The sequence below is a fragment of the Ptiloglossa arizonensis genome, chromosome 7, assembly GCF_051014685.1.
Source record: "Ptiloglossa arizonensis isolate GNS036 chromosome 7, iyPtiAriz1_principal, whole genome shotgun sequence".
Classification (NCBI taxonomy): domain Eukaryota; kingdom Metazoa; phylum Arthropoda; class Insecta; order Hymenoptera; family Colletidae; genus Ptiloglossa; species Ptiloglossa arizonensis.
Window position 1 is genome coordinate 11975968 of NC_135054.1, and position 27589 is coordinate 12003556.

At 38.0% G+C, this 27589-nt stretch overlaps 1 protein-coding gene across 1 annotated transcript in view; it reads left to right on the top strand.

Moving 5' to 3' along the window:
* Positions 1-27113, top strand: part of Jvl (javelin-like) — a 140894-nt gene extending 113781 nt beyond the window's left edge. The window contains exons 2-5 of the mRNA XM_076316296.1: positions 13893-15278; positions 15603-15701; positions 16688-17386; positions 22174-27113. Coding sequence (XP_076172411.1) covers positions 13893-15278; positions 15603-15701; positions 16688-17386; positions 22174-22488 — 2499 coding nt within the window. The 3' untranslated portion in view covers positions 22489-27113. The remainder of the gene's footprint in view (positions 1-13892; positions 15279-15602; positions 15702-16687; positions 17387-22173) is intronic.
* The last annotated feature ends 476 nt before the right edge of the window (positions 27114-27589 follow it).

Here is a 27589-nt window from a genome sequence, read left to right on the forward strand (position 1 = left end):
GGTTGTTCGGGAAGTCATTTCGTTTTCCAAAATGGAGAATATATAATTTAATAAAATATGTATACACTCTAAAAGAAAATCGTGTTTCATTTTCACCAAAAAACAAACACGAAATTACTTTCCGAACAACCTAACATTTAGATTAACGTACTGTACAGATAGGAAAAATATAGAAATAGATCTCTAACAAATGTGTAACATACTTAATACATACCGCCTGTAGTGAGAAAGGGGTTCTCGATATTTGTTCACACATCGTACCTAATTGTTCAGAAGGTGTCCACGGCTGTTATTATTTCATTAATATCCGTGACGTGTGCCTAAAAGGGCATTTCTTGTTGATATTCTCCACGAGCGTGCGCACTCGAAATAAGCCATCCTTAAGTGGAACAATAGATTCCTTGCACCTGAGCCCAGCGATGGAGCAAATCGTTGGTGAAACGGTAATGGTAAGTTTATCCGAAGATCGGCTGGAAAGATCGCGTCGTTTGCTGGTTGTTCGTAAATTCCTGCAAATCGATCCGATATCTCGATCGAGAATGGTTTCCCTTGCCGTGTAATTCGTCGGAGGGGTCACTTTGCCCCTTTATAGAGTCCGCTGTATTGTGGTTCGAGTTCGCATAAGGATTCATTCTCGATCGTCGCGTCTCGGCGCGGCGCAGCGTCTAACGAGAGTCGTTTAAGGAGTGGCGACGTGGTCGTTTAAAGAGGAACAATGGTGAAAACGCGCGAGTAAATTTTATGGAAAAACACGGATATCGACGGCGTCTGTCCTCCCGTAGAAGGGAATCGAGTCCATCCATGGAAAAGTCTCACCAAGAGCCAGTCTTTACAGCAAATTCTGTAAATACGGTCACACCTCGGTTGTGAAGTTCTGGATACAAAAACTGACTCACTGACTGACTGTTGAGAGCGATGATTATCACCAGGGGATGAACATTCGGTCAATAATACAAATTAAAATTTGTATACAGACATATTTGATATTGTATCTTTATGAGAATGTCGCAAATGGTTTGACGAGGTTTTCTCGATAGAAATCAACTAAAAAGGTTGGCGTGACTTCGACTATTTATAATTTTAGGTAAATGAACATTTTTCAGAAACAATTACGGTCCAAACGAGGTGGTTTCAAATCTCAAATCTCTGTTCATCTTATTTACTTTCTTCACTTTTCATACAAATTCTTTGTATATTTCTCATATTTTCTTACCTCGTTCTGATTAAGTCTCGAGTATACCATGGATTTACTTGTATTCCTTTAAACATATATTACGTATGTATATCGACGTATTCCTCTTCGAATTCTATGCACAACTGCCCAGGATTCGTCTCTAGGATTCGATTTGCAATTACAAATTTGTTTGAAGAATTCACAGTGTTCGTATCGCTGAAAATAGCTGTCGAATTTTGTAAAATTCAAAAGGAGAAAGAAATGTGTAGAATGACAATAAATGCTGGTCACGTAACATTAAATTAGTCAGCAAGATAAAGATGTCAGATCCATTGACAGCGTTAATAACAGTGAAGGAAACGACACTGTCTGTCGAGCCTGGTATGAATCATCGCTCACGGGCAAAGGTGGGATCCGTTTCCTCAACTGGGACGCACTATGCTTCCAGGGAAATTACAACACAGTTTAAATGTCGCAACCAGGTGACCGCGGTGAGAAAAGTCAAACGTTGTGCAACAGTTGAAATCCTGCTGGTCATTTGGTCACAATGTTTCCCAACCGATTCACGAAATTGTAGGATCCTCGATTTTTGTAATCTCACGATAAACACCTTTCGTTCTTTTAACACTAGATTTACCAGCCAGTCAAAATTATTGGTTCCAATTGTTTTCGTAATGGAATGTAGTTTAAATTCTACAGCATGTTTTTCGAAGACGTGCCTCTTTTTATTCTACACGTGTGATCAATTATTATAAATTCTTTTTCCTCGTCGATTGCTTTTTTTTTTAAGATACATATGAAGTATAGCTCAATATTTCAAAATCTGTTGGTAGTTATAATATTAAATGATATTTAATAGTTGTACACCTGTCAGTGAAATTTTATTTATATAGTAGCAACTACTGTAAGAATCTTCCTGAAAAGGGCACACATCCACGTAATTCGGTGATCATTTACAATTCTAATGACCTCGTCAATTTTGATGACTTTGAAATATGTATATGGAGGGGGAAGGTCACTGAATATCTTCAATATATAACTAAGGCCCACTCGCACTTACAATTAGTTTGATGTTACGGATATCGTTACACGATAGGGAAATAACGATTAATTACAATTCTTTATTCGTCGTTACTATTCTTAGATTTAATCCAAACTATTACTTTTCGCTCCACAGCAGTCGTACATCTCACCCGTAACATACTTTACTGTAATTAAAATCGGTGAGATTGTTAGTGCTGTAAATAATTATTGTTACTGTTAAACGAGGTTTACGTGTTATTTTTGAGTTAAGTCTCAGGAAAGTATAAAAAAGGTATTGTAACTCAGGTTTCTAATAATAATTAATTATATCTTCAAAACTAAAAGTAAATTATCATTATTTTTCGCTCTGTAATACTCATAACGTATTTCAAGAGCCTTCGTTTTTGCCAGTTTGAACAAAATATAATATAATATGATAATTTTATAACATACACACCTACGAAAACATCTTTCGGCTTGCTAAAGAGATCATGTGTGTAAATACTAAGTGAATTTATTAGTAGTGTAAACAGTTACTGTAATTTAAAAAATAAAATAAATCATCGATATAGTAAAACAACAGCTGATTTATGAAATTTCTAAATTAATCTTTTAGGAGTAAATTAAGAATCTGAGAAATTAATGATGCCATCAGTACTCTGTCTTTTTTACAATCGTATATAATATCAACTTAGAAGGAACTTTGTAAATTTCGTTTCGAATGTCTATAATTGCATATTTTTTACCAATGATAAAAATGAAGAACATTTCAATACGCTGAATATAAATAGTATCTTCTATTCCGTGCAGTAAAACGTTTTTCTAATGTTTCTTTCATGTGCTGTAAAAGAGTTACGCTATAGAAGAACGAGGATGCGATGTAAAAATATGGTCGGTATAAATCACGACTTCCGAGGTTTCACAGCGGCGCTCATCCTTTTTGTTCGGACGCGCTTCGAATGCAAAATCACGGACCATTTGTTATCTGTATCTCTTGATACACTGGCGAGTGAAAGATGTGTATTTCGATTTATTGCACGTTGAAAGTATTTAGTGTCTATCGATCGAAGTACCCTGATTTTCAATACATTACGGCCTGGTGACAAAAATGAAAGAACTTGAAGTGAACAAATATTCCGAAAAAAGTATTTAAAAATATGATCCTTTTGTGTCAAATAGGAATTTAAGTAGTCTGATTTAAATTATAATTATTGTATATAACTTTCTTACCATAAATTGAAGGTAGCTGTGCGTGTGCACTGATTACAGAATTGTCCAGTTTAAAGAACTTTTAATTATACCGCTTTGTTTGCAAATGAAAAAATTAATTGACTTCCTGTTCGATTACATTTTTTAAGTATTTTTATTTGAAATTTTGTACATAACAATATGAAATAATTTCTTTTTACGAGCAAATTGTGACGAAACATTTGTTAAAAGATTTTCGGGACCGTTACTTTAATTAGTACTAATTATAATTATATTAACGCTTTTAATTTCATTGGAATTTAAGAGCTATGAAGCTTGATTAAATTTTTATACATATTAAATTTAACATATAATTCTAACAAGTTAAAATTATCATAAATTTGAATGAGCATCACTACGGAACAGAAGTATACGTGAAAAAATAAAAATTGATTAATGAAACTGTAATTTACTAAATTGATCTTGGTCAAATTTCTTTAGATTAGAATTTACTTGATTTAAAGAAAATTGTTATTGAGATAATTATTAAGAGGTTGCTAATTTAATTGATGTATTCGATTATCCTTATTTTTTGTACGATAGTATAATTATTGTAAATCATTTTTCGGTATTCAAATTAGAAATTATACAATTTAGCACATGAACGTAGGGAAAATGTTAAAAATTACACAATCGATCGCGTGATAGTCAGGTTTCAAGGATATGAGCAAAACGATTACCCTTTTAATGAGATCAATTATACGCAATTAATGCAGAAATAATGCAAAGATGCTTCACGGATTATGCAATCTGCACTGATGGTATGCTAATTTCGGATTATCAGTTTCATCTGGAATGCATCGTCGACATGTTGGCTATTTACATTTGGTTTTGTCTGACGTCAATTCTGTTTTACGAGATTATTAAGCGTTTCTATTGTATGCAGATAAAAACCTAATATAATATATACATTTCGTTGGAAAACTTACATCGTTAATTGTATTTGTAGTTAATTGGAATCTATCAAATGATTCTAAATAATTTTCAAACAATTATAAATCATTTCAGTCTACGTACAGGACTTTCTTAGTTAAAACTCGTGATATAATTCATGGTATAAATATCGTAACTTGGCATCTATTAATTCTGCGATTCTGTAACATTAATTGAAAATACAGACTAAAAAAAAAAAGAAACAAAAAAACATTCATGGCCAACGTGTCGTAGTTAATAAATAATTAACTTCCTATTTACTGTGTTTCTCAGTAGAACCAATCAAGGTACAACTCAATTGTCATATATTGCACATGTATGGAAGCAGAAGAAGTTTTCAAATAATCAAGAAATATTAAAAATATTTTAGGCACGATTAAAGAAACTATTGGCAAACCAAAATAATGTAGAATAAATTTGTATAAAAATTGTTAATTAGTTTCTCAGTAGAACCAATCAAGATTCAACTCAATTGTTATATATTACACATGTATGGAAGCAGAAGAAGCAGTTTTCAAATGATCAAGAAATATTAAAAATATTTTAGGCACGATTAAAGAAACTATTGGCAAACCAAAATAGCGTAGAATAAATTTGGATAAAAATTGTTAGTTTAGGGTGAGATTCGTAGCTTATGCGAATACACGGATGAACATGCTCGCACCGTGTTGCTGTAAAGGCGAACAAGAGATCAGGAAATCCTTGCTTTTGTAGGGTAGGCTAAGCAACTACTCTCATTTCCAGGCGCGCGTGACGGGTTAGACGATGTCCGTCTCTCCTTCCAGCCCACCCCGTTTTCTTTTTCCAGCGATCTGACACTGAACTCGATCGTTGATCTCATTCAGGGTCGAGTGTTCCTCAAGTTCCTTGAGTTACGCTCGCGTTGTTTTTGCCCATCGTTTCTCTCGACGATCTAGCGCCGGTTCCACGCGTGCGTTATTCTCAGTCCAAATGTCTATTTGAAATACAATCCAATGTCTATTGAAAGGAATACGTGAAAATATTTCCAACGTTTTTTCGTTACAGCAGACATCGAGCGTATCCGTGAGTAATGACTTCGCGAGAAGTAATTATTTTTTAGTTTCGTGAATTCTACCAGAGCCATTAAGTCTTTTGTAAGGTACCTGATTCAAATTAGGAGCAATGTAGAATGCTGTAGTAAAATTTATGCTTTGATGTACGAAGAAATACGAGAAAATGGGTGTACACTTAACAATGTCAAAGAGAAGGTGAAAATTTTATTATTTGTAGATTAATTTAGTTTGTGCATCGAAACGGGATAAAATACAAATCCACGAAGTTGGAGTCGAAGAATTAGTATTAGTGACATGTTGTATAAGAAAACGAAAGGGAAAGATTCAAAGAATTGTTGTTTTACAACCTGAACGTAGGTTGTTACTAAAGATCGATACTATGGTAATTGCAGATTGAGCAACAAGAAAGTACGCAAGAAATAGAATCAGTCGGACGAATCAAAAATATCATATTATTAAGGGCAAAATTAAATTATGAACTGTAGCATTAAATCATGTTAAGTATGTAGAGTTAGAAGCGGATGAATTATTCAAACGTCTGTAGCAAGAGAAAATCAGGGACTGTGGTGAAAATGAGTGTTAGAACTCAAGATAAAATAGATAACAGAAATATACATAATGTGAAATGAAGTTGTATAAAATAGATGTTGAGATAGATAATTATTGTGCACGTGCCCAACCATAACAGGAAATTAAAGGTGCGAAGTGCAAATCGCGTGTGTGATTACGCGTGCACAGGAACTTGGAGAAGAAAATAAAAGTGAGCGATGTGTATCGTAGAAAGAGATAAAAAAAGTTTCGGATCAAGGAGAGTATAATAAATATTTAATCATCGGCAGTTCTTGACGAAGGCTGATTAAATCGTCAGTACGTAGTCGTCGTTAAATAATAATAAAACATCTATGAAGATTTTTGCGAAACGTTGACGTTGATTCAGTCTTTCGAAGTAAAAATGTGAAGAGATCAAAGTGGCCAATTAACATCTTACGTAGAAAGTCAGAGGAAATGTCATCGAAACGGAAGTTGCACATCAGTTGCCTACGATCAACCTTGCCGCCCTACTGCATTCTCGATCCTTATAAGACTCACAATACAACAGTGGTCTTCAACCTTTTTGCTATCACGGTTTTCAAACTACTTTCAAAAATTGTTCAGAAAAATTGATCTCGCCTTCGCTAAGTATATTTTATATTTTCTCAAATTCCTCACTTATAATCTGCCTCACGAAAGAGCGTCGCTGTTATTTTTGTAAATATGATTCTTTTCGTAAAGAACCTTATATAAACCGAGTACACGTATGAAACACTAATACGCTCTTACTTTAATAGTGAGTCCAATCTCCTCCATTAGCAATAATAGCTTGACATCTCCTTGGCATGCTTTCTACCAATTTTTCTGTTTATGATACGAGTAGCGACCTCCATATTTGACGAATCCGGTCTATTAGGGTTGTTAATTTTAATATACCTTTCCCTTCAAGTTTGTGTCTCATTAAGCACTACACGTTTTCGATTGGATTTGCATCAGGGGACTGGGATGGCCAATCCCAGTCGATGATACTAACTTCAGTATTATGATACTGAAGTTATTAAAGAATACTTCTTTGCTCCTTTAAGAATCATACAATACAATACATAGTCGTAAATTCCAATTCAATACGAACATGTAATATTTACTTTGGAGCACTAGAAACGAATGTCCACGAAACAGCAGATTTCCAATAGAAACGGTTGTTGCAAAGATACGACGTAAATATCGAACGTAAACACTAGAACACGTAGCTTTCAAGTTTTCCGACAACTGTCAGTAGTGGCCACTATCCAAAACTTTCATATTACTACCCTATCTGATATATGCACCTATCTTCTCCTATATGTTTCTACAGTAGTAATTTATCTAGCTCTTGTAGCCGACGTGCAGCCATTCTGCAGCGGTTCTAATGAATACTCAACGTGTCTATTATATGGCAATTGTGGAGTAGTAATGCAATAATAGTATAATCATAACCCTTCAGTGTTTGCTTGAAATAAGGTTTCACCCCGGTGAAAGTTTTCTCTGTCATCGTACTCGTGTGAATGTGTAATTCAACAATTATTTCTAATATTTCAACCGTTTTCAGATTTAACTCCATAATGATCGGTTATGCAGGATATTCTTCGCTGTTATTAATTTAAACGGGAAAATTTCTTTCGTTCTTCCTAGATCGAGGGAAACGTTATAACACATCGCGTGTTGTACAGAAATTTAGAGTGCCTATAAGTCAAAGTTTCTACTATATCGGAATTATAATAAAAAATGTATTTTTTACCGTAATACGTAATCTGTACAGATAGGTTCAGAGATCAATTTACTGTAAAGTCAACAAAGTACAGAATGCATGTAAAAGGGAAATACATGGACAAAAATAATTAATTACTATATTAGTAGAATTATTATATCAATTTCTGGTTCTTTTAAGAATTATAGACGATCTGCAGACCTCCTGCATTATAGACGAACCCAAATTGGTACCCAAATTTTTAGTTTCTTCTCTCGAAATACCTCTAACGAACGAAACACAATTTTTTCTAAGACACTTTCTTACATTTATTCAATCACACGTTAAAAACATATTATTAATACATTTAAATATAAAAATCATTCGTGTAAACGAATATAAAATTTAAGGGAGTATATGATTTTATTTAAACATAAAGTTCGATACAATATTTTTAAAATAACTTCTCTTCTAGCAAAAAATCTATAATAGACAATAAAAAAACGCTCCTAAAATTTTAGAAGAACGATGCTGTCCAGGAAATGTTATCTCGAAAACGAAGATATCTAAACAAACAATGTATATACATAAGGGTGTAATTTGAACCCATGTAGTAAGTAAACAACTAGACGTAACTACATTAGTATCAGTGCATATTATTTCTCAACTGGTGTTCGATATAAGATGAGTATACTTATCGTATAAGATAAGCGTATTAGATTCTTGAAAAGAAATAACGTATTCCAGGATTACGGCAAGGATTTTTGGATTCCGAACGATTGTGCAGCGGTTGCAGTGGGTTGAACTTTTGCACTTTTCTCGTTGTTCCTCGATCGTCACGGGAATTATTACGAGGGGCACTTTGACACAAAAGCCCCGTTTTCTCTTACTTTCCTGCTTTACCGCTTGACTAGTCGTGCCGTGCATTATGATGCTGAAACATCAACGGAAACGCTCACAATCAGCACGCATTCCACGCTGTCGATTCTTTTCGAAAAAACAGATGACACGGAAGGGGATCTGTCCTATTGTCGCGATATCTCTCCTTTCTGCACTGGAATGTAATAATCGCTTTCAATACTGATTCTTCCAGTCTTTCGAGGAATTTACGGTTCAGTATCGCGGATGAAATTTGCAATACTCTTCGCACGATGTCTAGTTGATTCGCGAAATCGCTTTTATTAGAGAATTTCGGAAATATTGCACGTATACGATGCACGAGAAACTTCATGAATATACAAAAGGAGAACGTTTGTGTTAGACACGAATGCAATTACGTTGTAGATCGAACATGAAGCGTAGTGACATAAATAATAATTTTGATTTACATACACCGATGTTCATAACGTGTACATATGTATGTACTTTCACGTAACGCACATGGTTTTGTTGGATACTCCGTTGATTCATATAACATCGTACTGGTTATTGATTTTATCCAGACTCGTGTCTATTCTTACGAAATCGTTCGGTTACATTGCAGTACAATAACATCGAGATCGGTATTCTTAATTTACGTCTTATCGTAGAATTGTATATTAACGTAATGTATCTGCATAATACCGTAAAGGTATATATTAATGTATTATAATTGTAGAGTGCTGTACAATTGTGTATTAACACCATATGATGGTTAAATATAGACAATAATTGGTTCCTTCCAAGTATTCTTTCGTTTATTATATTTCAGATTATCGTTTGCATTCATAGAACAGACAAAACGTGTAGTATTAATCGTAAATCGAATCTTCAATTTTCATTTTTCATCTTCGTTTCTCGATATTTCTTTCTATATGTATTTCATTCGTATTTATTTTTATCTTAATGGCGTTTCTTGTGTTCCTTAATGTTTACTCTAACCGACAACCAGTAAAATAAATTTACATATATGACGTACACTGTTATTTATAACCATTTATGTAAATTGGAAACTTGTTCTCGCACAGTTTAAACATCTAATTATCAAACGAAAATTGTAGGTTGTTGATGTTCAATAATAAACTGCTTCTTACGATCAAACAATTTATAAATTATTTATTAGTAAATGTATAGAAAAAGTTTCTGATTTAAAAATTGTCACAGATGAATTGCAAAACGAGAAACTGAATAAACTGCTTTACATTCGTTTGAAGTGTGCATTTGAAACACGATTTGAAATGTCTTCCGACTTGCTTGTATAATAATTTCCAGTACAAAGTGTAACATTAAAAAAAATGGATAAATCAATTAATTTCTCGTATCGAAGAATTAACTAGGTGTTTCAGCAATATCTATAAATAACGATCCGTAATTCACTTCCTTGACCAAGTCAAAAGTTCGTAGTGCATTGATGCAAAAATTTCACGTTAGCACTTGTAAAAATTCAATATTTTATTCCACGCGATAAATTACTGACAAACGCACTTCATTCGTACCGTTGAATTTTTCGATTATTTTTATAAACTTGCTCGAATAATTTCAACTTCTTAATCGGTTGTTGCTACTCCGTAAATAAATTACAGACACGTTAATGGAAATGTCTCTAACACTGCACCTGGAAAACGATCAACTGTTCGAGTATTCGTACATGTATGTCGATGGTGCAAAGGTAAGGAATAATTGATTCGCTCGGGTTTCGATCATTTTTACCTAATTATCGACACAGAAGACGGTTTGCAACTTTATTTCATTTCGCTCGCAACATCGAAGTTTATCTGTATTTTCGAGACATCGGATTCGTTCAATCGAATACCATCAATTTCAATCGCGGTTTCAACGAAGACGAATTATCAGATCGGCGATACCACGCGCGATTTCCTTTTCCAATCCGTCATTCTTATCGATAAAGATCCTCGAAACTGGCAACTGGTGCACTTTCAAAGTACGGGAGATCCACGGAAGCGCTTGATTCCCCTTGCAAGAGAAACGGACGGATATTAGGCCCCAATAACCTGATTCTCGTCGCTTTATTCTCATCGCGCGTACTCGGACACGTTGTTTTTCAGCGTTCTCCAGACGTCTTAAAGGCATACCAATTACTTATTTCGCGTCGCCTCGAACGAGCATCGAGTACGTGAAACGCAGCCGCAGACTTTTCTAGCTCACTATGATTAATTGGCCGCAGATGCTTCCAACGCGAGAGTTGCTCTTTTCTTCTGTTTCGACTTCTCTTTCGTAGAAGCGAAAACTGACGAAACACGCGCGCTCCGTGTTCCGCCGTTTCCAGATCGGTAGATAAGTGAGTCTGCGGGGAACACTTTATTTCGCACAGTAATTATGTGTCAGACGCAGTGTCTGCTTTCTGTAGCCCCGTATTGCATCACTGTATTTAATCCTTCGAGATCTGTATTTCAGTCTTTGGGTAAACGTGGGTATTATTGAAATATTTGAAAATGTACACGGAGTGGTAGTAACACGTAGATTCGAAACTTTTATTTTTGTTTTTTGTTTTTTTTTCAATCGGTGTAGAAATAATTCTTTCAAAAATATTGAACGCGACTCACTTGTTAGTACGTTTTATACGTCAAATTTCAAGGGTATGACGGAATTCGTGGTACAGTCGAAATGATTTTTTGTGTAAAAATTAATGGAACATGGGTAGTAAATAAAATGTTTTTCACGAGAGACATTGCTTTCGAGAAAATCTAATTATTATTTTTACTTGTGTCGATAGTAAAATTAATGGGATTTATCAAAAAAAATTATTTACTCGTATATGGGTAAGTTTAGATTCTAAATCGTCGATCGAGAGACTTTTCGTCGACTACAAATATTTAGACTTCACAATACCAATGCTAAATAAAGATACACTCTTACAACCAGTTGTAAATTCAGAGTGTAAATATCTCGCTGTCTCGTCCTCAACAAAATATTGAAAATAAAGGTGGTGAAAGCGCTGTGTTTACTTTTTTATTAATTTTTTTATACCATTGTGTACACTATGAAACTTGAGTTCCTGCAGCTGATGGACACTTTGCGTATGTTCCTTGCCAGTGACTTAAACAGGCAATAATACGTTATTTAGCCGTTAAAATATTAATATATCTAATTACAATTTAGAATCTTGGGATACACCGATATTGAATAACAGTTATTGCCATATTGAAGTTAGTGGTTTGAATGAAATTCCACCTGAACTTGACATACAGAGAGAAACATCGAGCACTAATAATAAGTAACGAGGAGAAAAACGTATAAATAATGAAGTTTCTTATAGAAATCGTGGAAAAGTTTATTATTTAACTAGGCATAAAAGAATATCACAATTACAAGTTTCCTCGCGTTTCTATTTAGAATCATTCCATTGGTTACCTTAGACTCGCGTTTAATTAAGAAACAAACCGTCGAATGATTCGACCCGGTTTAAAAATCATTTGTTCTCATACGGCACAGGCTGAGATCTGAAGAGCTAAACGTTACGTTCTCTTATTAGCTCGTTTAATTGATCGTTTGCTTTCTATGTCAAGTGAAACATAGAACGCATGAAAATGGTTTCCAAGTACAGAAACAGGATAATAAGGATTTATTAATTAATTTTCCTACCGAGCCCCGAAGATACCATCCGTTACCGAACTTCGTTACACCGAATAAGATTCGAATAAAATATCGGCGAGCCTCGTACGGAGCCAGTGTTGCAACGAATTAATAACGCGAAGAGTCAACTCGCAGGAGATAACAAATTTTAGGAAAGAAGCGACCCGAGAAGAGAAAGAAATTACACTGGAAAGTGCAATAAATCATACAGATTATCGGAGCAGTTTCGCGTGTTGTTCATGTCGCGGAACCTTGGCACGTAAGAGAATGACGAGGAAGTGAAACAGGGGAACAACGAGGCACGTCTTACACGCGAACACACCTGCCGTGCATTTTGCGTTTCGTGAGCGTGTACGCGATTCACTTGGACCTCACGACGACGCGTTGTTTTCACCCTCCAAAAGAAAAAAAAAAAAAAAAAGTTGACGTTTTCACAGCGTTTATTTATTACTCGAGATGTAACTTTCTTTCGCTCTCGTGAATTGTAATTGCTGCACGGTTGTGAACCGTGGTATCTTTCGGTCCACGCGTACTCGTAATTTATTCAATGAGAGTATTCGATAAAGGTGCACATTCGTTACGAATCTATCGTCCGCGCTCGAGATTGCGCGTTTACGAATGGATAGTGTTCGAAGCAGTGCTATCTTTTCACGTTTTGCGTGTAACCACGGTAGAAACCCGTACAAAATCCGCGAGATCGAGACCTCAGTGAGGTGAAGTAAAGAGCAACACTTTTGGTGTCTACAACGCTAAGCGCCTTTCGCTGGCTTCCCAGCTAAACCTTCCCCTAGTTGCCTTCTTTTTATCTATGGGTGCTCAGTATTGTATAAAGTACATCGCGTAATATAATCGGATTGTACTTCTCTTATAGTTGATAAAGGAGAAGAACGCGATAAAGAAGTTCTCCCTTGCAGAAGAACGCGACAGAGGAAAAAGTTCAAACGTTTCGTGACTTTTTTTCTCTTTTTTTCTTTTCAGTTACATACTTCTTTTAACGTGTTACTCCGAGTGTCGAACGTATAGGATAATTGATCAAATGAATAATTTACGAGGTGATTGTTGCATTTGTGGGAAAAGAAACGTTATTGGAAGTTGGCCGTTATTAAACAGTTCAACATCTTCCTCTGCCACTTTCTTCTATTGTCAATTGTAAAAGAGATACCATCACGGGATCAAATCGTACGTCTCACTCTGTACATCTTCCAATGAATTTTCTCTGTGTTTAAATGAATCAAGTAAGACAATATTATTATTTGAGTGTTTTTCGACAAAATTAACCTGTAGAGCACTGTTTATTATCTACCATTTCTAGTGAAATTTTTTCAATTTTTATGACATAGAAAGACAAACGTTAAAGAATACAGGAAAGACTCTCAAGTCTACCTACGTTATGCAAAATTATCTTTGAGAAACGATATTCAAATGCAAATATTTTATACTTGCAGTGGTAATTTTGTAAGTTAAAAAAGAAAGAATATAAACCGAAAAGCACATTTCAGCATAAAACATTTCAGTTTTATCAACAATATATAACCATCCCCTTTCGCTCATACGTATCGTCTTGGATCTTGTACGGAAAAGAACAATTCTAATGGGTTCAGGGTCCCCTGAATTAATAAATTCAAAAAACAAAGATTGTAAAAAAAAACCCCCCCCCGAAACGACGTGTTAAGTTACTGATCGTTGTATTTTTGTTTGATTGTTCGAACAGTGTGGAAGTGGCGTTGGCTCGACGGAAGGCGTCGTCGGTAACGTTGTGGGTAGCTGTAGCGGTGGTAACGTCAGTAGCGGCGGTGGCATGGATTGCATGCCCCTACGTCCCGGACCCTTCCACTATTTGATAAGCGAGCAGGCCAAGTCCTTGGTGGCCTTGCAGGAGCTGCAGAATGAGGTCGGCGCTCTACTCGAATTCCGGGACCTCGTCATCGAGACGTTCCCAAACCTCCGGCACAAGATGGCCGCGACGGCGTCCGCGGGAGCGTCCGTGATGTCGTCCAGCTGTGCCCAGAACTCCCACATACCCATACCGCTCTCCAGTCCATCATCGAGGAGGATCAACGAATGGGAGCCTGGAAAGGTTAGGCGCCGTGTACCGCGAGAAGGTGGCGAATCCTCGTCGTCGTCCTTACCGAGAAGTCGCAGTAACTCGCACAGCGGCGGTACAAAGAACAACTGCAGCGCCACGGTTCAGGATTCCGGTTTCAGCACAGAGACATCCTCGAAAGACAGCGCCTCGACGGCGATAGCACCTAGACCGAGTAGCCCTCGGCCGGCCGTTCTAGACGAGGCTGAGGACGAGCTGTGGAATCTCCTGGACGTGATCCATCGTAAAGGAATCAGGCTCAGAGAGGAAGTGGAATGTCTTCAGGGACGATTGGAGAGCGTTGCGCCGGAGGATCTGGCCTCGACGGACATCCTGGACGCTGTGAGGGAGGTTACGTGTTTGAACGGTGAAAGGACGACGACTATAACGATAGAGGACGGGAAGGAGGATAAGGACAGAGATTCTCAAGTGATTGCGCTTATAAGGGAGAAAGAGCAGCTTTTGGACAAGGTGGCCGAACTCGAGGCCGAGACAATATCCAGTCGAGCCAGGGCGCGGGAGTTGCAATCCGAGCTTGCGGCGCTCTCCGCGCTCAAGACTGGTCTGGAGGATAGATTGAGGGCTGAACTGAACGAAACTTCCTCGGATATCCTTGCACCAGGCGCCCAACGACTTCAACCGATCACACCCGCGTTGCCCGTTGTTTCTACACCGAAGAGCAACAACGTTAGTAATATTAAGAGCAAGTCTTCGGCGTTTGCCTCGGTGGCGACCTCCACGAAGGCTCACAAGAGCCGTTTTCGTACCAGGACCATCGAGAAGAACGTTCTCCTGGACGTCACCGCTCACAACGACGAGTTGCGCGACGTCGACATCGAGGCAAGCGTGAACGAGAGAAGGGCAAGGTTGGGTGCTCTGGATTCCATCCTTGTGTCGCCCATGAGGGTCGCCCATGTTCAGAACGTCGACTCGAAGAAGATCGCTGCCATCCTACGCGAAAACTCACCCCTTGAGCTGCAACGGCACTTGATCACCACTACCGTCCACAACGAGGTAAGTTGCCACACCACGAGTGTTTCTCACACTCCCCATGAACAGAAATATTTCATACTTCACCATTCGAGGCTCTCGCATCTTATTGTCACTTTATCAGCAGTCACGGTCCTTGGACCCGATGACAGCTACGTGTCCATTTGAAACTGATTCCGACGTTTAACCCTATGTTTATTTTCTTTATGAATCCGAATGCCAAATTAGCGAATGGTCAAAGTTAGTTTCCAAGTATAGAAGTCTTAGATGCCTTTAATGGAGTTAATTTCTGACAGTCGTTTAGAAATTAATAAAGGCAGTTTTAAAAGATACATCGGTAAATTGCAGGTCCTACAAAAGAGGTTAGATGAAGTAGAGAAAAGCACGGAAACTCTCTCTGAACGGCTAGATAAGGCACGCGAGGAGAATGACGACCTACGTTTCCAGGTAATTCGTATAATAAGATAGGTATAATTTTAATTATATTTTTACGGTGTAATTGCGAAGATGCTTTTAAAAAATGGACAGTCACGAAAGTATTCGAGCGTACTGATTTCGATAGTGTGAAATGTTATGTACGATATGAACACGTTGATGCTAAAATTTCGAAAAGAAAAAAGAGAAAAGAAACAAACAATAAGCTCTGACAATAGTACACGAACACGGATGAACTTATCGGGACACGCTACACTTTTAAGCGAATATATACAACACTATTTTGATTCAGGTACTCTTCCACAAAGACAACTGATAACTAATACCCTCGAGGCTTTAATTGTAAACATTCTAACACGTCCTTTGTAGCGACGCATAATTTATTATGTTATCCCGTAGGTAATGCCCTTTTTGCAAAAAGAGGGACCAAAAGGAATTATACGTTGAATTAATCGTTAATCTAATCTGCACTACCTTTGGGATGATATAATATTCAACTGTGTCCTACGATTGTGTCACGAACCGAAACATGTAAATTTCACATGCCAAAGGAAACGAGTACTATTGCAGCAAAGTATTCTAGTACGTTTATATGCTCTACTACATTCTAATTTTTATTATACAATCGCGTCATACAGCGTCCCCGCTTTGGATCGCGGTAAAAATATTTTCTATTTTCTGTTAATGGTGTATACTTTCACATTATGACACCTTCTAGATTAACGATATAGTATAATTCTTCACCCGGTATATATCCTAGATAATATGCTCGATGGAGGCTGTACGCTAACAATTTGTGAAATTTATTCTATCTCTGATATCTGAATGTTTACCGGCCCATTGAAAAAACTTTGCCAAAAACGTTTTCGTAGATAAAGAACTCGGTTAAAGAGAGCGTTGGAAATTTTACACTGGCATACGAAATTCCCATGTTTCCGTTTTCCAGCATAATATTCAGTCATTTTCTATACACGCCGGCATGTTTCTGAATATTTTAGCTAGAGGAGAGAAACATCGAGTTGGAGGGTACGCGAGCACGCGTACGTGTGCTCGAGAGACTTCAGCAACGACCCCCGACGGAGACGGATCCGGAGGCGGATGGGGAGCAGCCTAGATGCGAGCAGATCGGTCTGGAGCCCGGCAGCAGCACGGAATCGGCCCGCGATCATCATCAAACCGTCGAGGTGAAACCGTCGCCTCGGCGCCGTCCTAGTCGTATACCCTTACCCGGTGCCACGGCGAAAGCAACAGCGCCGAGACCGCCTAGCCATGGAAGGAACGATAGCAAGGAATCGTTGAAGTCGTTAACGAGACCACCACGTGATTCTAGTCGCGACAGTCACAGTGGGAAGTCTCTGTCGAAGGCACGTGACTCCACGCGAGACTCCCTCGGCAACAAAAGTCTCACGAAGAACGGTAGCAACGGGAACCCCGGTGGCAGCAATAACAACGGGAACGGAAACAGCAAGGAGACGAACAGGGAGTCCCTGAACAGGTCCCTGCCGCGTAACAATTCCAGCCGAGACTCCTTAAACAAATCCTCCTCGCTGTCCCGCGCCCGAGACTCGCTGGAGTCTAACAACCTCGGCACGTCCTCATCCCCGGGGACGACTCCTCCTCGACGACCGCCCGCTCCTGCACGCCGTTCCTACAGCCTGGCCCGCGCGTCAACATCCGTTGATACAGAGAACGGCAAGGTACGACCCGTAAAGCAATACTTTTGGAGCAACTGGCTGAAGTCACCGGTGTCCAACGGCCCGATCCAGTAGAGAGTCCATCGTATCCTCTTCTCCAGGACGGCCGATAGTCGCTGTTAGGGATATATCTGCTGCTTCTAATCGCGCCCCGATTCGACACCCCCGACCCTCCTCCCTTTTTCTTCCATCGTTTCTCGGACCTTTGTAATATTCAAACGTCCCAACACGCTGACTTGTGCTCACCGAAACGTTCGGTTAACAATTACGTGAAACCATCGCTGCTGTCGCTACTTACGGTCAATTGAATTTCTTTTGTATCGGTACAGCTGTTGCTAGTCTCACTATTGGTACCATTGCTGGCGTTACTGCGTGTACAAAGTGTAACCAATTGATACACGACTGGTTTCAATTCCAATTCAAGCCGCGCGTCACACTTCTCACAATCGTTCCTTAACCATTCCCAATTACTCCGGCGTCGTTCTCGTACGCGGTTCCCCCGCATCCTCGAGCGGTGTTCGTTCACGGCGCGTCACATTCTTCGGAAATGGAATCGTTCACGATGCAATCCCACTCCCCACACCCCACCCGCCCAACCAACCAACCAACCAACCAACCAACCAACCAACCAACCAACCAACCCACCCCGACACGATCATTCCTGAAACGATTATTCACACTCTGACGTATACAGAGACTCTCAACCGACACTTGCCTTAAAAAACGACGAATCGCCCGACGATCCACTACCAAAATGTCTGATCTGGAGCGCAGGCGAGCGTGCGTTCGAGCCCGTCCCCGGCGGTCCAATAAAGAACATGGCCCCTACTCGCGTGCCGCCGGTTTTTCTCGTAAGTTATGCTTCTTTTATTATCATTTGCTTCGATGCTTCTTCCTGGATGCGGTGAGCTATAAGCCTGTTTTTATCCTGATCTTCCCCCTTTTTCTCGCCTCTGATCAGTAGTATACATCATAGTCACCCTATCACCTGGAGTTTGGCATGCGCACGCACCCGTAGTGAGCCTCCCCCTGAAACATCCAACTAAATTATCCAGAATTGGCTCGCGCGGCAACAAAAATACGATTTACGTTTTACACGTCGAACGAGGAACATTTGCCGGGCGTTTCTGGTAAACGATTTTGAACGAGTATAGTCGGTGGAACAAGTATAGTGAGGTGTTCGAAGTACACTCGAATAGTAGTTCATCGAGCGATACACTTGTCGGGCTCCAGTAGCCGAACGCGTTCTACACTATTGGAAAGCTGTCCGTTGGATACACGTCTGAACTTAACGGATCTGGGTCACTCTGACTGTTATTATTTCTCACGAATGTTTCGTTCTTTTATATTTTTATACGCAATTTTCTTACAAATTTTGCCTCTTTTCTTTTGAAGAAACGAGAGATATCTTGTGAACAGATACAGCTAACAGAAATATAATATCAGACTGTATTTGCTATTTATGAAAAAAAAAGAAATCATTTACAAGAAACGTGTAGACCTACGTTGTAATACCGACAACAACAACGCCAAACTATAGTTTGCGCACATCGATATCGCATCAAAGTTCCTGCTCCTCCTCAACACAACCGCTTGTTGTCCATAATGTCTACCTACCTTGGATCGGCCAGGTTGTTAAAGTGATCCAACAAGGGTCTGTTTTGTCCTTGAAAATTGTCACCCTACACTCAAAGATACACCGCCTACGTTCCCTTTGCGACCTCACTATATTCATTTCACCAAGTGTAATGCCTTCTTGTATTGAGACCTAATCGCGCTACTGTACCGGGAAGTGAGTAGTCAAGCGAGACAAGGTCGCCGAGATAAAATTGAACAATCGAGGATCCTACGTTTGATTCCATTGACAAGCATGAAAGTATTAACGGATCAACCGCAAAAAGTAATCGGCTACTTTGACAAACTTTCTTTCCACATAGTTAACGGTGAATTTCTAATTTCGTAATCTCTATTGGTCACACTGTGGTAGTGTTACGTGTACCTGCAACAGAAGATGCATGCGGATCGATACAGAAAGTTCTGTCGAATTTTGCGTAGCCATTGATCCGAGTGTGTTTAAACGTTACGCCGGTACCATCGGGCAATTAATTCTCACAATTCACCAATTCGCTCGAATGGAAGTCGCGAGCGTGAAATTAATGGGGATTTAAATCGTTGAACGTTAATTATATAAATTAGCGTGTAATGCGCTAACATCTTGAGTCGTTAGCGCGTCAAGTTATATAATTATTCGCGCAGCAGTAAATCACAAGATTCGACAGATCGTTTTGCCACGAAGCGAACACGGGGGGTAATTTCTCCCTTCGACTATCCTCACGTCCGTTCCCTTTTATCTCCGCTCCTCCGTCGTATCATTACCTGTATTACAATTACGTATAAGAAAGAAATGAGCAATTTATTTAGCACGCACGTCCAACACGGTATTACCGTAAATTTTCACGCCGTGCTAGCAGAGCTCCCTTGTTTTGGATCACCATCAATCTTTCAGTTTGTTTGCTCTTTCATTTGCTGAAGTTTGATCTTATTTGCTAGCGTTGCTTGTATGCGGACATAGCCTCGAGAGCCGTGACGTGGGCTCGGAGTCGCACTTATAATGATTGATGTAAAGGAAAATGAATCGACCACACGCTTACCTGCTTGGCCTTGCGGTTCATTGTCCATCTCACGTCCAGTGCTACGCGTTGCCACGAATTAAAGACTAATTTACGATGTCAAATTTTAGTACGTTCGTAGAGTGCGATCAGTCTTCTTGAACTTCGCAGTGGCGATCGAGAGTTTGCTTTTTCTTCGTTCGCGATCCGATCGATCATCGTTCGCATTACGCTCGATGAAAAATCCAAGCAAAAAGATTCCACCGTTCTATATTAGCGACAATTTACGAAAATCAGAGGACGCTGATTTCAATTTCTTTTTTTTTCAATTTCAAACGATGAACAGTTCTCGATGTCTTAACGAAGAGTGCATTGTTATTTACTCGCACGGTTAAATTCTTAGGGGAGATATCTGTAGGAAATTGTAGTTGTTGTTACGACAATATTTGAATTCTGTGCACCAAATTTCGCGCGCTTTATTTTGAAATTATTATTACAAAAATATCGCGAAGCGAATTATACACATTTTGTTTCGAAATGGGATGGTTATAATTTGTTTCAATTTAATTAGCGAATCCATTCAAGTATCTCGTGTTTCAATTCTTTTGTCGAAATTAATGAAAGGAATACTGTAATGGTTATATACACAGGCTATATCAGGTATCAATAGATTATTGGAGGTTTCGTTTTGAGTAAAAAATGCGCAAACGTAGTCTATTGTAATTGCTTCCATGTTCATAATAGTTAAAAACTCTTTTACCGTGGTAAGTTAAAAAATTGAAATAAAAAGAAAAGACGGTATTAAACTCCAGCTGTTTTAAAATTTAAAGTAGCCTCGGTATTATGCAGCAGCACCTATAAGACGTATTTACAGTAACATCGGTATAATATTCCAAGTGTACGATGCATCCATGTAGTGCTTACATTCAAACTTACAGAGTACAATTTCAATGTTATTGCAAGAGAGACGCTAAAAAAATCTAAAAGGCGTGAAAAGCGTCAAAAATTGAGTAAATAATTATTTTTACGATTCGTCAATATCGACAATAAAAATTTGTACTCCTGTGATTACGTAAGCGCCGAGAGTAAGATCTATATTTATGTAACATTTATTGCTTAAAATGTCATCTTCAATTCTCCGTTAATGTTTCTTCGCACTCGTCCTGGGATACTCTGTATAGCGTTAAACCGAAACGTACACATTGAAACAGTTCAAACATTTGAAACATCTTCCGCTTTTAAATTTATCTAGAAACAAACATTCTATGCACAATACGAACTTTTACCCGCCACTGCAAAGATTCCTATTCGAACGCGAATAGTTGCTAAAATACCACCTATACTTATGGAACTTCACTTGTCCACGAAATCATTCTAATCTAAATCGGACACTTTTCGAAGTATTGTTTTAAATTTGTCTGTAATTTGAATACGTTGTAGGGTTCAACGATACTTGAAAGTTACCTAGATTTTTTCAAAATTTTGAAAATGATCGATTACACGATTATTTGAAAAATTGCGTTAAATAGTTTCTCAATGAATGGTAACTATCGAACTAACAATTGCACGAGAATGAAATTTCAGCCAAATAGAAGATACGATGGAAATGGAAAAAGTGTTCAATTGTTAATCATTGTCGTATATTGATTCATAAAGATCGGCAAATCAAGCATCGCAAAAAGAAAATACGTTCTTTGTGGTGTTCGTAAAAAATTATTTCATTCGATGTTTGGAACGTAAACTTAATTTGTTCACAGTCCTCCGATGGATTTTTCACTTCGCCGAATAACACAAATATAACGAGTGTCGTCGTGAAAGAATCGTTACGCAAACATAAATCGACGTTCGGACGAATTCGTCGATAAGACCCGGTAAACGCAATTGTGCGCGAAGAACAAAAAAATAAAAAACTCGTAAAAAAGAATGTCCGATTTGGCATAGAAAGACTCTACGAATAGCACTGCAGTCGTTAGCATCGAGTGAGAAAATACATGAGAGAACGTATACAAGCACTGATCACTTGTGGGGTTTTGTGTACTATGGCTCGGAGGAGTTGCCGCGTGAATCGCAATCGAGTATTACACACGTAACGCGCGTGTCTCGGAGGTCGAAATTCTTGTACGGTGACACAGACGAAGCTGATCGCGAAACGTTAACGAGAATTGGCGTTTCTTTTTCCAGAGTTGCACCGAACCACCGAGTTCCTGGTGTTCAACGAACAGCAGCTTCCGACACAGCGATTCCTCCTTGTATCCGGACTCCTTGAACCAAGAGACCTCGTCGGTGACTGGCTCTACCAGAGTGGAATTCATTATCGGCTCGCCGACCAGACGATTCAAGCGGAGCTCCGTTTGGCCGAATCCCTACTTCGACAGCATAGATTCCGGAGCGATGTTACCCGAAAGTCTTTTGACAGACGAGTTCTCGCTTCGTGGCGGCGAGGCGCTTGCCGAGTGCGATTCTCTCGAGTGTCAGTCGATTTCGAACGAGAGTTGAACCCTTGACAGTTCGCGGTCCACTATGGGGTTTAGGAGAGAATCTTGGTACTTAGTTGGACCAACGTTAAAACCGAACAACGCTCGAAGGTCGATGCCCGATGTATCTTTAATAGAGAGTTTAATGCTCGACTATTTGCATTCTTAACGTGAACACGATTAACGTTTGGTTACTTGTCACAGATTCGAGTACAAGATTACGTATATTCATACTTTCTGGAGCGAAAACATTGGAAACGATCATTTTCAGAGCCAATCTTTGTCCGAAAGCTTTCTGCATTTTACGAGTAGGAGACACGATGGGTACGATGTACTGAGAGTTTCGACCTTTTGGGTACCGATTGAAATTTCCATCGTTGGTCCAGGACATTCGTTTTCACATCGTGAATGTCTGTATTTAGTTTGTTCGATGTGTATGAACCGATCAACTCTCCCGGAGCGTTCACATGGCAATTTATTTTAAGTTCCATATGGAAATTTGATCATTGTTACAGGAACGAAAATTATGTTTATCGAACAAGCGTGCTGTTCTAATGATGCATTTTACTCGTTTCATTGAGGTGAATAAGAAAACGTTCGTATTTTGAAGAAAAAAAGTGATGTCAGGAATTAGTAATTACGGATTACAAATACCAAGATTCTTTTGTGCAAAGAGAAATCGACGATCGAGGAGAACGTATGTGCAAGTTATTTTATATCGTAGCCTATCGTATCATTTCTCTTTAACGATTATTTCACTTCCATTTTGCACTTCGACTGCATTTTCGTCTTATAGATTTATCGCGTGAAATATATCAATTGGGCTTTATTTCGTATATCTCCTGCGCTATGGAATTGTGTCTTATTATGCACTGTCGATTCATCAACTGATAGTAGGAAATTAATTGTGATTGAGTTGTGCTATCAAGATACGTGTTTCCACAGAAAAAAAATTGAAAATTGCATATGGTACACCGACGTGTGTTCATTTTCTGTATACAAAACGTTTTTCTTTGCTAAAAGTGCAACTGCTTGAAAATCTTTTACGGATACGGAAACCTACGATAATCTATCGAGGAACAAATTAATTTTCTTTCATTTTTCGTTCCGTGTCATAAACGTAACTACTTCCTGCAAATACGATACATTTCTCAAGCTTTCTCGAGCTTAAAATTCATCATAAACTATAGCAGAAATGTATCGAGTAAGAAATCTTCTCGACGCTTGAAGAAAAATAGTTTGATATATTTTAATCGTTCGTAAATTCCAAACCCTATACTATTAATACTCTATACGTTTTGTTATTCATTTTCAAAATAATATTCACCTTTAAAATAATAAGGAAATCTATTTGCAACTTTATATGTGATTATACTTCGGAGTTGAGCGACTTTTGTTGCATTTACTCGTATTAATTTTCATTCGAGTGGTTTAATAGGCGTTTCTTCGAGAAATAATTTGAATTCCATGATTTTTAGGATTTCGTTTACAAATCCTATAAATATATAGGAGTATAATTCTCAATCGTGATCAAGAAAAATTATCTTTTTGTAGAACGTTTTACTTGTCTGTAAGATTTATTAGTCGAAGAAATGTTCGCTGAACTCCGATTCTCTTAGTACAAAATTTCGAAACATCAAGTATTCTTTGAAAAGTATCATTCATATTTTAGAATTGACCACTTCGAACGATTTTTACAATTATTGAATACACAATTATACAACCAACTTCAAGGATGAGTTTGTTCTACAAACTTCCGATTACTTGATACATGTTACAGTAAGAAATATTTATTTTTTATTTCCAATCGACTGTTAATGAACTTTTTGTAGTGTAAACTTCGGCGCATTTTACATTTGTATCTTTATATCTTAAGACTGTACCTATCTTCTGATATAAAAATTGTCATTGTCGAATTTTTGCCGTATAGGATTGTAAACGACGAAATGAAAATGTCCTCGCTGTTTATATCAATTCAATTAATTCAATTAATCTTTTCACGATAACATTAACTTCGATAATCACTTTCTCCGGTTAAACAATTCCTTAAACTATTCGTATAAACATTTTGAACGGTTTTACCTGGACGATATTTAGAACTGTTTTCTGGCACTTTATTTAAAAAATATCGATGATATATTCTTTTCTTGTTCTTTTTTTAAATATACGAACGATATACTTTTATTTTATCAAAGAAATAAGGAAAGAAATTTATGAATTTTATAAATCTTGATGTTGCCATACAGTGAATTGCAATTTTAGTTCCAAACGTGTGCATAAGAAACGTAATTTATACAATTTATTTCACGAAAAATGTAACTTTAATTACGTTTAACTCGTACCTTTAAACGATTTTGTTAAAAGACAGTGCAATGGAATATAAAATAGCAAGTTTGTTCACAAATTGTTCGATTGTTTCGAACAATCGGAAAAGCATTTTATCTTGATTTTAAGGGAAAAGATTGTCGAAGAAACGTAAAAGAAAAGAAATCATATTTGTTTGATTGCTTGATATGTATATTTAAAGTTTGCAGCATTTTCATTTATTCGCTCGTCGCGTACCGATAATGTTGCGCGCCACGAGCGAAAATGTTGATAAGGATCAGTATTGGATGATATTACGACCACTAGCACATTCCATGCTGCAAATTCAAAGAACCACAATCTCGTATTCCATATAGCATTTGTACCTTTCGTTTCATTTTGCGTTGTATATAATGTAATTTATTTATTGTGTGCGTGTGAGATGTGGAGCTGTCGTCAAACGTTTGCAGAAACCGAGCATTTTGATCGAATTTCATCGAGGGGATACCGTTTCCCTCGTGACTTGTCGTCGTGTAACAAAAGAGATGTCGTAACCACGTGAAAATGAACAAAGCACAGAAAAGAAGGTTGTTCGAATGTACGAGTAGATTGTCTAGAAGCGTTTTTAGAATCACACATATCACGCGTGGTGACATGGAAAATATACCGTTGACAATATGCTCGTTCACCGCGCGACTATAGTCATCCACGAATCTTGGAATTTAAGAAACTATCGAGTGTTCTCCGACGGGGCAAGAATCATACCCATCGACATTCGAAGTGACAGAAATGCGTTCGCAATTGTGGAGATTGTTCAAAGCATGCAGAATGTTCCAAAATAAAATTGATAATTTTCTCAACCCTTTCGGTGAATTGAACGATCTACTCCTCGAATAATTCGTACACGCGGTATACGCCAATTAGCTTTCGGCGAATACGTTTTTAATGTACTGCGGAATTTTCACACACGTTTCGTGTTCAGTGTACGTATCTCAGCACCGAAAGGGTTGTGTCATTAAATTACAATATTATGAATTTTAGTCGAAGAGATAGAAATATTTTTGGAGCTCGTACTGCTACATCTCTCGGATGAAATTTTTCAAGTTTTTATTCATTCCGTTTTAATTCAATCAATTTCAAGATCTAACTTTTGAAATAACTTCGAGGAGCTTCTATTTAAAGATATCTCGAGCATTCTGGATTTTTCGTATCCTTTGAAAATCGTAAATATTCACGATCGAACTATACACGTGCTTAATCGAGAAATGTAAGCGACTGCTACGCCAACGAAACGAACGAAGAAAGACATTGCAAAGCGAGCATCGTTTTTTATTATAAATGTATTCGTTAGTGCACATCAGGTTGCGGGTTCACAAGATTCCATTAGTCGGAACGTAAAACTTACGGTGACTCGACGAAACTACTACGTACCACACAGTTCCTTGCTTCAACCAATTTCGTTATTTATAAAAGTGAGGGTAGTGGGCGACGATCGCGAAACCATCGAGCGTACGTTTAATCACAGAGCTGAACCTGTGATCCTAGTTGTATAAATATTACCACGCGAACTATGTGATTAATTTAGTTGAACTGATAGGACTGACGGACTTTACTTAATATTTTAGTGCCTAAATGTTATTACGCGAACAGAAACCAAAACTGAAGCCGTTCGAGTCGCGATGGTTTATCCTTCTTAGCCGCCGCCGCCGCCGCCGCCGCCATTTTCGTCGTTGCGTTCGACGAACGATCGTGAAAACGCGACGAAGAAAAGAAGAAGAAGAAGAAAAAAAAAGAAATAATAATGCTCAGATACTAATTAATTGTTCGTGTGTGCAGCCGGCGGACTTCCGTGTGCCGACTGAAGGCTATTATTTTTATACCTTAATTAACGACTGTGAGAACGAAAACGAAGAGAGTGTTGAGCGGACTGCGCCGACGTTAGCAGCTTCCTTTTTCTCGATGATAGTTGTTTTATCATCGTTGTATTATACTTGATCCTAGCTTACTCGTTAGTCGGCCCGCGCCATCACGCTCGGGTTCATTGACTATTGTTTTATTGATATATATTGTGTGTGTATGTATATATGTGTATGCGTGCATGTAGGTATGTATGTATGTATGTATGTATGCGTGGCTGAGTATGCATGTAAGTATGTTTGTATGTATGAATGTGTAAATATATATATATGCGTATGTGTGTGTGTATATATATATATATATACCCACACACAATATATACGTACGGCGTCGTGAATTATTTAAAGTTAGTTTAATGTACAGAAAATCTGTGTAACGATATCTGCGATAATGTGATTCGATTAATAAATACGATATTACGTAACAAGAGTTCTTGTCGCTTTGGTTATTTCAGGTGACGGATGAAGGTGACTCTTACAGTGAATAGGATCATATTCCCTATGATTTACAACTCTACAAAGTGTTTCCTTTGATTTAACGTTTGATCAATTTATACCTGGAGCCACGAAAGAAGTCGTGATGTAATCGAAAAGCAGACAATTGTTTAAAAAAAGAAAACGAAAGTCGAGAATGAGAAACAAGAGTCGAGGAATCGAGTTGAGAAGTGGGAATTGAGATGGATAGGTCGATTGTTAAAGTTTTGATTTTAATCTCCAAATTCGTTTATAAATTATTTTGTTATCCAATTATTTCTCTTTTTTTTGTAATAAGTTGAACTGGTTGTACGGTGTGATTATATAAATATAATACGATTGAATTTCTTATTTCTTTTCAACCATTTTCCAATAGAAGATCATATATGCCTTTAAAGTATTTCTCGCCAAGTAGTTAGTTCTATTTGT